Source organism: Mus musculus, chromosome 10 (genome assembly GCF_000001635.26).
Source record: "Mus musculus strain C57BL/6J chromosome 10, GRCm38.p6 C57BL/6J".
NCBI lineage: Eukaryota > Metazoa > Chordata > Mammalia > Rodentia > Muridae > Mus > Mus musculus.
This window is the reverse complement of record NC_000076.6, coordinates 129,163,692-129,175,503: the sequence shown is the minus strand read 5'-3', so window position 1 is coordinate 129,175,503 and position 11,812 is coordinate 129,163,692. Positions and strand designations below refer to the sequence as shown.

Sequence of the window (11,812 nt, the reverse complement as noted above, 5' to 3'; positions counted from 1 at the left end):
GTGTGTGTGTGTGTGTGGTGTTTTCAGGTATGTGGTACACATAGCTGAGTTCATATATGTGCATACACTGTATATTCATGAATGTTAACTCTGGAAGTCTTCAGGGTAAAAACACAAATTGCAGTAAACAAAATTTAAACATTTCTGAGTACAGAGTTCCAACAGAGACCAGAACTGACCTTATTGTGTATAGTTCTGTCACATATTCTGGCCTGTTTCAGCACTTCATAAAGGAGAAACTCACTTGGAGAATATATCATAAAATTTTAGGCAATTTTGATAATTCTTGAGCCAAAGGTATTTTTATTTCACATAGAATAATAGAACCACATGAGTTAGAAATCCTTACAAACTAGACACTTGGAAGGGTAATGATTTTTAAAAGTATAATGAATAGAAAAGAAACTGGCAAATTTAAAACTGAATCTGTATTAAAAAGTCTCTGAATGTTCCATGCAGATCTAAAAGAAACCAGAAATCAGTGATGAGGAACCACACTGTCACAACTTTCATCTTACTGGGACTGACAGATGACCAGCAACTGCAGGTTCTTATCTTTATCATTCTCTTCTTCACCTACTCACTGAGCATTTCTGGAAATCTGGCCATCATCTCCCTCATCTTAGTGGATCCTCACCTTAAAACAGCCATGTACTATTTCCTTAAGAACTTTGCTGTCTTAGAGATCTCATTCACATCTGCAAGCATCCCCAGATACCTGTATAACATAGCAACAGGTGACAAAATGATTACCTATAATGCCTGTGTTGCCCAAGTATTTTTTACTGACCTCTTTGGCGTAACTGAATTCTTCCTTCTAGCTGCCATGTCCTATGACCGCTATGTGGCCATCTGCAGGCCACTGCACTATTTGACTATCATGAGTACCACAGTCTGCAGAAGACTTGTGTTTTGTTCTTGGGTAGCTGGTTTATTTATTTTAATCCCCCCACTTAGCCTTGGCCTAAATCTGCAGTTCTGTGATTCCAATATCATTGATCATTTTATCTGTGATGCTTCTCCTCTCCTTAAAATCTCTTGTTCAGACACTTGGTTCATGGAGCAGACAGTTCTCATCTGTGCTGTACTGACACTCATTATAACGCTGGTGTGTGTTGTACTCTCCTATGTTAATATCATCAAGACAGTTCTTAGATTCCCTTCTGCCCAACAAAAGAAAAAAGCCTTCTCTACCTGTTCTTCCCACATGATTGTGGTTTCCATTACCTATGGCAGCTGCATCTTCATCTACATCAAGCCTTCAGCAAAGGATGAGGTGGCCATCAACAAGGGTGTGACAGTTCTCACTACTTCCATTGCCCCTATGCTAAACCCCTTCATCTACACACTTAGGAATAGGCAAGTCAAGCAAGCCTTCTGGGACTCAATAAAAAGAATTATAGCATTTTCTAAGCAATAAACATGGATTAAACTTCCCAAACTTCTGGGTCCAGTTGACTTTCCCTGAACACTCTTTCTCTTTGTGGTCGACTGACTTTCCTGCTCCCAAAAACATCTTTTAGAATGACATCCTTCCATGTGTGCTAACAGCTTTCAGAAATTATAACCCCTGTTTCACTTGAAAATTAATAGTACCAAAAAATGACAAAATAAAATAAAACAACAGAGAAGAAATTTCCAGGACACTTTACATCTTAAAAAAAAAATGTTTCTTCTAATCCAAAACTTTCTATTGATTTATTCAGTAGTGCATTTAATGGATGTTAGTGTGTATTCTCCTTAAGGTAGGAACTATTTAGGGCCTAAAAACAGAATAGGACACAAAAAAAAATCCAAAAACAAAGAACAAAATTATACCCTGTCCCTACCGTGTACTTTCAGAGATACAAAGGAGAAATGGGAACAAGCCAGTGAGTGGATAACCAAAACGTTGCACTTGCATAACAGGGAATAATTTTGACCATAAAATAGGATAAAATTCTACCATTTCTAATACAAGAAAGACACAGACAATTGTGCTAAAGTAAGTTAGACACAAAGAGGCAAGTATGTGGATTATAGAAAGGCTGATCTCAAAGAAGTTGAGAATAGATTGGTGTTATCAGAAGCTAGGAGGGTTGAGGGAGAGAAAACTGAGGAAATTTAATTAAATCACGGGTAGGTAGAAGTCAGAAGTTCCAGTGGGATGTTGCAAATATGGTGACTATGTAAATAACTATAGCATACTCTACAGTTCAGAAATCTTTAAAATGAAATTTGAATGTTCTTATCATACAGAAATTATTAATTCTTGAAGAAACAAAATTTCTATTCTTGTTTGGCTATTACACAGTGTTCTTTTGTATCAAGACACCATGTGATACTTCATGAATATGCACACCTTTATGTTAATGCATTCTTGAATAACTAATATGTAATTAAATAACTTTAGAAATAAAAAGCTTACACTGAAGTAAATGTTTGCCATGAAAGAAAATAATAAACTCTTTGATATCATAAAAAAATCAAAATAATTATTTTATGCTCTTTAAAAATGTATTAAATTTATTTTTCATGTAATTTTTTTGTTGATTTACTTATGGTTTTCAATAAATTTCTACCATAGTTTCCCTCCCTTGACTCCTCCCAATCCTCTGCACTTCCCCTCTCACCTAGATCTTACCCAGGATGTGAGGGTGGTCTGACTGAGATATCTGTTATACCACTGATCACAGCCAAGGTTTATTTGCTGATCTGGATCATTGGGTGGGTATACCCTTCCCTCCTCACTACTCCATGTTAGTTTATCCCTCCTGAAGTTACTCCATCAAAGAGGACAACCTTCCATGAACAGAGGAGGACCTGTCTTCAGTCAAGAGGATAGGAGTAGATGTGCTCCCTGCTAGAACCTCCAAACAAGGTCTCAAAAATATTCATATTTCAAAGGGTATCAAATCTGAAGTTTAAAAGAATAAATTGCAAATTGTTTTTCTGAAAATGAGAGTCTCTATATCTCTGTCTGTCCTAAAACTTAACTCAAACTTACAAAATCTGCCTATCTCTACCTGCTGTGTGCTGAACTATTCTGACACACGTTTCAATTGCAATCTGCCACCTATATATACATATATTGAATTACACAAAATGCCAGTATTGTAAACAGACACATGCTAAGAAAGAAGCAAAATAGTAAAGTGAGTGGACTGAATATATGAATACTGAAAACTTAGGAAAGTATCTTAAAGGAATCTGCAAAACTACAAATAATATTGCCATTTTAATACATGGTAAAGACACAGTGTTTACCACAGTTCATCCAAAGTGTCTTTGTTTTCAATCTCACAGTTCTTAAGCTACAGGTCACTACTATAATGGACTGTCAACCCTGAAGGAAGAAGCTGCCAAGTTCTCCCTTGAGTATGAATAGTGCCTGGGCTTTCAAGTATCATGAATCTCTCAACTCTGTGTGTGTGTGTGTGTGTGTGTGTGTGTGTGTGTGTGTGTGTGTGTGTGTGTGTGTGTGTTCAAATGTATCTGAGTCACTATTTATAACAGAAAACTACAGGGATAAATGCTTTCTGCAAACAAAGATGAAACATACCCAAGCATTTGAAACCAGTGATGGACGTATTCTGGCATTCTAATGTAATGTTTTCTGAACTTTATACTATCTAAGGCTATAAATGAAAATTGAGCTCAATTTATTATCTGTTTACAAGCATCTTTTTTGTGTTATTTCTATTTGTTTTCAAATGTATATTTAAAGTAACATGATGTTTGTATATACATGGGAGCATGGGTACAACAGTTAACCAATCTAACATGCTTGTAATCTCAAATTTTCCCTTTATTTCTATCTAGTAAAATATTCTAAGAACACATAGATGTTTCCATATAAAATCCAATAATATAAACCAGGCATAGTGGTACATCCCTGAAGTCCCAGCATTCTTGGAAGACTAAAATAGCAAGATCAGGAGTTTGAGGTCACTTCAGGCTACATTGTAAGATCCAGTCTCAAAATTCTGAATAAAAAAAATTGTTTAAATCAATATTATTAAGTATAGTCTTTTGGAAGGTAGGACAGAAGACTTTTTCATTTTCTTTCTGCAACCTTATTGTTTCCCTTCATTTTTATATTTTTTTCCTTTTATTGAAGATAGAATATTTTTCTCATACTCTGTGTCTCATAACAGTGTTCCTTCTTTCTACTCCTCCCAGTTCCTTCTCCATTCCTTCCCCTCCAGATCCACACCCTTTTGGGCTTTCATTAGAAAAAATATATATACTTCTAAGAAATAACAACAAAACATGACAAAATAAAGTATAGTAAGACAAAGCAAAAACCATCATTGAAGTTGAACAAGACAACTCAAAAGAAGGAAGAGTCCCAAGATCAGCCACAAGAATCAAAGACCGACTCATTCTCACACTCCAGATTCCCATAAAAAGTACTAAAATCATTTAGAAAAAAAGCCATAGGGAAATTAATCCTGTAGAAGCTTCACAAATCATATAAACACACATATAAAAAGGTCTTAAGTGTAATTAGCCTACAATGGGGCAAAAAATGCCCTAACCAGATACCACAGTATAACAAATTAAATGTCCAGTGTCAAGAAAGGGTTACCCTTTTGGGGTCTGTTAACAAGTGAGATCCCACAGATTGCCAAATGCCAGGGGCCCACCACAGCATTCAGACATGTCCTATCAGAAGAGATAAGGAGCAGGCAGAAGGAATTAATGGAATGAGTCAGAGACTGTGGCTGGAGAATCTTGCATCTTAGACTGACTAGCAAGTAGGTTGTTTCTTTATTTTTACAGATTCCATAATAGAGGCAAACTTATGATTTCAAAAGAAATACAGATCACATCATGTTATCCCTGGACATGAGTTACAAGTACAGAGAGAATAGATATTATCAATCTCAAATAATTTTAGACTATGTAAGTATTTATATTACTTATTGTTCTTAAGGAAAGTGAAACATTAAACAGAGAGAAATATATCTGAGTTCCCAAGCCTTGAACAATGCATAGTGATTGAAGGACAACTTGTAAGTTAGCCTAACTTAAAAGTTTAAAAGCTCTCCAGGTGCAGGCTGCTGTATTCTATTCATTTCTTTTCTCTTGGTTTCTTAGTAAAAGACTCACTGTAACTGTTTTTATTCACTTTACATCCTGATCACAAACCCCTCCCTCCCCTTCTCCCAGTCCCAACCTTATAAATCTCTCCTCTCATTGTCCCCTCCCCTACTCCTCAGAGGAGGGGAGCCTCCCTTGGGTACCACCCACCCTGATTCATCTAGCTGCAGCAGGACTAGGCACATCCTCTCCCAGTGAGGTCCAACCAGGCAGTCCAGGTAGAGGAAGGGGACCCAATGGCAGGCAAAAGAGTCAGAGACAACCACCCCCCTTGTTCCACTTGTTAGGGGACCCACATGAGTATCAAGCCACATATTTGCTACAAATGTGTAGGGGGTCTAGGTCCAGCTCCTGTATTCTCCTTAGTGGTTTACCCCAGCTCTGTGAGACCCCATGGCCCCATGTTAGTAGACTATGTGGGTCTTCTTACACTGTACTTGACCCCCACACACACACACTTTCTTACTTCTATCTCCTAGGGCTCTACCTGATATTTGGCTATGGGTCTCTGCATCTGCCTCAGCTGCTGGATGAACCTGCTCAGGAGACAGTTATGCTAGGTTCCTGTCTGCAAACATAGCAGTGTCATTAATAGTATCAGGAGTTGGCTCTCTCACATGGGATGGGTCTCAAGTTAGGGCAGTCATTGAATGGCTATTCCCTCAGTCTCTTCTCTATCTTTATCTCTGTCCATCTTTTAGGCAAGACAACATTTGAGTTGGAGGTTTTGTGGGCAGATTGATGTCCCCCTCCCTCCTCTGGAAGTCCTGCATGGCTACAGGAGATGGCCACTTCAGTCTCTATGTCCTCCTCTGGTAGAAATCTTAGCTAGGATCATCCCTGTATCCTCTCCCATCCCAGGCCTCGAGCTAGTCAACAACTCATCAGAGATACACAAACCTCCTCCCCCATAGCTGATTTCCATTCTCACTCCCAGTTCTTTCTCACCTCCTCTTTCCCCACACCTAATTGTCATCCCCATTTCCCTCCTCACCTCCACTCCTATCCAGTTCCCTCCCTCCATTCACCTCTGATGACCATGTATTTCCCACTTCTGACTGAGATTTGAGAATACTCCCTTGGGACCTCCATACTACCCAGTTTCTTTAGATCTGTGGATTGTAAAATGGTTATCCTACACTTTATGGCTAATGTCCACTTATAAAAGAGTACATACTATAAGTATCTTTCTGACTCTGGTTACTTCACTCAGGGTGATAGTCTCAAGTTCCATCCATTTACCTGCAAAATTTATGATGTCTTTGTTTTAAATAGCTGGATAGCATTCTATTGTGTAGATGTACACCAATTTCTTTATCCATTCTGCAGTTGAGGGACATCTAGGTTGTTTCCAGTTTGGGGCTATTACAAATCTTCAAAGTCTGAGAAGCACTTCTGACTGCCCAGTAGTGGGGGTGGGGACCAGGGTCAGAGCTCCACGTGTACCCCTGCACCTGCCCAAGGGACACTACTCCCTCATACCCATACATCTGGGAGCCACACTGTCCAAGGAACCAGCCCCTCTTTTCTATATACTCAGCCACAAGGCTACCCATCTCCCCCACTGTGCCCAACTCCCCCTTTTGTAAGTATGTGAAAAGGAAAAAATGCAAATGTCAAAATTGGCTGGAGCCCTTCCCTCCAGAAGAGACTTTTAACCATGTAATAATGTAAAGAGAAGTTGTTGGTGTTCGAAGACTCCGTGTGGCTGTGCAATTTCTGTACATTTGCAATTAGAAATATTAAAGATTTATTTAGCTATTTAAAAAAATAAATGTTCAATATCAGGGAAATGCAAATCAAAACGACTATGAGATTCCATCTTACACCAATGATAATGGGTAAGATCAAAAATTAAAATGATAGCACATGCTGGTGAGGATGTGGAGCAAGGGGAACACTTCTTCATTGCTGGTGGGAATGCAAACTCATAGAACTACTTTGGAAATCAATCTGGCAGTTTCTCAGAAAACTGAGACTAGTTCTGCCTCAAGACCCAGCTGTACCTCTCCTGGGCATATATCCAAAAGACAGCATAGTGAAAGCAAGAAGGGTTTGTAGCACACACTATCTAGGTAATAAGCATAGAGGCCACCAAATTCACCACATGTCCTTGCCAAGTGGGATAGGGTTTCCATGGACCTTGCCACAGTAGAATCCCATCAGAGAAGCACTCACGTGCTTCTCTGAGAACACTCTGCAGATGCTACATGGCCACCACCAAGTCTCCTTATGATTAACAAATTCTTGTATTTCTTTTATATTAATTTTATATCATACATATTATAAAAGGTTGTTTTAGGCAAACTAATTTTGTTATTAAGTTGTTATTGTCTGGAGGCAATGTCCTGTTGACTGCTTATAAAAGAAGCCTGTACTTTGATCTGTTGCCAAAACTATTGTTTTCTCTGTTTGCTGAGGGACAGATGTGCCAACAGAACTCTGGGGATAGTCAACTTTTTGTGCTTTTCACAATCTCCATGGCAAAGAAGACCCATAAGTAGGGCCAGATAAGTTTACTTCTTTGAGAGCAGATATAATTTTCTGGGGAAAAGACATAAATGAACAAAATGTTAAAAGTCCCCCACAAATACAACATAAAGAGATCAAAACCCCAAAGTGAAAAACAGCCCAGAGGTGAAAACAGCATTCGGCTCGGCTTTGAGGGGCTGTGTCAAAAAGCTGTGCTGGCTTCGTGGCTTTCACCATTTTTCAGTAGTCATGACTGTGTCGCCCAAACATTACAGCTATTTACAACGTGAGCTATTGCCCAGGCTCTTGGTAACCCTCAAAATGTGATGGTGAGACCCTATTGCTACTGGTTAGATTCCATACTGTTGGAAGGAGCTGTGTACACTCCTAGAAAAGAAATGGAATCACCAAAATGACCAAGCTATGAACTCAACACACAAAGACAATGACTATCTTGTCAACACATGCCCATTGGTACAATGGTGGCACAAATGTCAAGGTAGTAACCAACCACTTTCCCATTGGATTTAAGGCACACAAGTCAAACCTATACTTGGCACTATTATCAAGACCACAACTCTGTGGGTAGACAGGTCATAGGCCATAAGGGTCAAATTCATACTCTACTAAATTGTTTTTCTAGTTGTAACTCTTTGACGGCTTGTGATTTTGGCGGGTTGTGGATAAGTACATAAAATATATTTAGGGATGAAGTGAAATGTCCAATGTGAAGCCTTACAGCTTCAGAATGACTATTCTGAATGTATAGATGTTCACTGAGATGTATAGACTTTAGGTCTGGTTAATTTGATGTATGGCTTTCTTATTTGAAAGTTCTTTTAAATAAGGTTTTAATAAATAGGTAATATAGTATTGTACTGACTCTTAAAGACTTCTTGCTATACCTATAGATTAGTACATCCATCAATCCTCATTGCAAATGGATGGAAGTTAACACTGAAACCCACAACTGACCAAAGTGTCCATAGGAGACTAATATCCAATATATATAAAGAACTCAAGAAGGTGGACTCCAGAAAATCAAATAATCCCATTAAAAATGAGGCTCAGAGCTAAACAAAGAATTCTCACCTGAGGAATACCGAATGGCTGAGAAGCACCTGAAAAAATGTTCAACATCCTTAATCATCAGGGAAATGCAAATCAAAACAACCCTGAGATTCCATCTCATACCAGTCAGAATGGCTAAGATCAAAAATTCAGGTGACAGCAGATGCTGACAAGGATGTGGGGAAAGAGGAACACTCCTCCGTTGTTGGTGGGATTGCAAGCTTGTACAACCACTCTGGAAATCAGTCTGGCAGTTCCTCAGAAAATTGGACATAGTACTACCGGAGGATCCCACAATACCTCTCCTGGGCATATATCCAGAAGATGTTCCAACCGGTAAGAAGGACACATGCTCCACTATGTTCATAGCAGCCTTATTTATAATAGCCAGAAGCTGGAAAGAACCCAGATGCCCCTCAACAGAGGAATGGATACAGAAAATGTGGTACATTTACACAATGGAGTATTACTCAGCTATTAAAAAGAATGAATTTATGAAATTCCTAGGCAAATGGATGGACCTGGAGGGCATCATCCTGAGTGAGGTAACCCAATCACAAAAGAACTCACACAATATGTACTCACTGATAAGTGGATATTAGCCCAGAAACTTAGAATACCCAAGATATAAGATACAATTTGCTAAACACATGAAACTCAAGAAGAACGAAGACGAAAGTGTGGACACTTTGCCCCTTCTTAGAATTGGGAACAAAACACCCATGGAAGGAGTTACAAAATTTGGAGCTGAGACAAAAGGATGGACCATCTAGAGACTGCCATACCCGGGGATCCATCCTATAATCAGTTTCCAAACGCTGACACCATTGCATACACTAGCAAGATTTTGCTGAAATGACTCTGATATAGCTGTCTCTTGTGAGACTATGCCGGGGCCTAGCAAACGCAGAAGTGGATGCTCACAGTCAGCTATTGGATGGATCACAGGGCCCCCAATGGAGGAGCTAGAGAAAGTAACCAAGGAGCTAAAGGGATCTGCAACCCTATAGGTGGAACAACAATATGAACTACCCAGTACCCCCCAGAGCTCGTGTCTCTAGCTTCATATGTATCAGAAGATGGCCTAGTCGGCCATCAGTGGAAAGAGAGGCCCATTGGTCGTGCAAACTTTATCTGCCTCAGTACAGGGGAATGCCAGGGCCAAGAAGTGGGAGTGTGTGGGTGGGGGAGTGGATGGGGGAGTTAGGGGGGACTTTTGGGATAGCATTGGAAATATAAATGAAATAAATACCTAATTAAAAAAAAAAAAGAATAGGCTATGGAGTGCTCAGCCCCAAGCATACCCCCTTTTTCCCAAGGCTCAGGGATCATTTGAAAATCGGGGTGGATGACTATAAAGAAATGGTATTTCCTGGACTCATCATGACAGTTGCATATATGAATTCAAAGCAATAGATACAGCATGTACAATATTTATGCAGGTCTAAGTGGATAGAAATCCAACATGGAAATTTATTTATTTTCTTTTAAGGCTTCAGCCTTTTCAGGTTTACTACCCTCCAATGGAGGCAACACATCCAAGAGTATATGGGCAGATTGTACTTGATGAGTTTCAAAAAAAAAAAAAAGACATAAAGTAAGGTAGTTATGGAAGGAGGAGGAAGGGGGAGCGAATGTAACTGAAATACTTTGAAAATGGATAATGAAAAGCACGTAACATGTACCATACATCTCTATGGTCATTGTGTACATAACAGTTTATGTAATTAGGTGAAAAAAAGCAAGTTATAGCTGTAAATAATAAAATAATATTTCTACCTTTAAATATTCACGTTGTCATTTATTTCCAAATATTAAAAGGAAACTTGCTTTAAGTTTTACAGTGATTTTGTTTTATCACCTTAATGCCTGAGAAAAATAGTAGTTGCAATAGCCTTATAGTCTTTCACCTTTCATTTATGATAAGGAAAAAAACACAGGAGATGCCAGCCACTTCTTGACCATATAAATTTTTTCCCTTGTGTCTTTGGTCTGTACCTGTTGCTATGGCTGCATCTTTGTGTCTCTAAGGACACTGTCCCCACTACAGCAACTTTCAGGATTTTTTCACCCAAGTTCATTATAGATACTCATTAATGAAGCCTGAACATAGGTCACTGAGGACACAGATATTTATTTATTTAGTTTCAGGTTTAGGAAATAAATCAAATGCAAATTGTAACAGTGAAAAAAAAAAAACTACCCAAAGAAATCATCGTGTCAATGCTTTGGAAAAAAAGAAGACAACATTTGCAGTTATGTTTCATTTTTAACCAAAAGAAATCTGTAATATATGCCTAGAATAAAAAGGAACCAAAGTCCTGATTAAGAAAATCTGTCCTGTGTGTTGGAGATGAAAAACTCTGGAGGGTTTGTAGAGCTAGGCCTTCTCACAGCATGAGAGAAAGTGGGGATCGGTACACTGAAACTAGAAAGTTCTGCAGGAGCCTTTGCTGGTAGGTTCTCTGTATCAAAACAGACTCCAGACTCTTGTTAAAGAATCAGCTGAACCTACCATTAGCTGTCAGAGGAGTAAGCACAGTGGCTCTTCCTTCAACTTCGTATTTGGCGATGATTTTTTCTGGTAAGCACTTTGGACCTGACATACCAAAATCAACTGCTTTAATTATTTATATAAATTGTTTCATAAAGATACACAGATTGTTCTGAGTTGTATTTTAATGGTGCTGTTTTTTCATTAAAGTGTAAATATCATGGGAATTTATGGCCAGTTGCTGTGATTTCATAACCTCACTCTCCTGTTTAAAGAAAAAAGATGTAGAATCAAGTATCATCCAGTATGATAATTTATCCTGATGTGGACAAAATTGGCTCTCTGAAAACTTTTTAATAAAAAAAAATCTTTGGAAGATGTAATTATTTTCTAAAGCTTTGCCTCTTAAAAGCTAGAATATATTTGCCCACAGTGAAGCAAATGAAGGTTATTTTGTAGCCAGGCCTATCACACAGCAATACAGGAATAAACAAGTTACCACAAACTAACTTCAGGAGTAGACACTCAGAAGACATATGTTGACAACAGGAAGGAAGCTTTAAAAAAAAAAGTCTGCTCAATTGATTTAAATCATCCAGTCTTTATAGAACCTAGGAATGTCATGGGTCTTCCTAAACCATTGTTGGCTCTCCCTCCCATTGATGGTGACAGTAAATCTGCCATGTAATT

The 11,812-nt window shown here is 38.6% G+C and overlaps 1 protein-coding gene across 1 annotated transcript; it reads left to right on the top strand.

Moving 5' to 3' along the window:
* Window positions 1–449: 449 nt before the first annotated feature.
* Window positions 450–1,453, top strand: Olfr772 (olfactory receptor 772). Its single transcript, NM_146266.2, has one exon. It carries the CDS (start codon window positions 485–487, stop codon window positions 1,418–1,420), a length of 936 nt encoding a protein of 311 aa, NP_666378.1. The 5' UTR covers window positions 450–484; the 3' UTR covers window positions 1,421–1,453.
* Window positions 1,454–11,812: the final 10,359 nt, after the last annotated feature.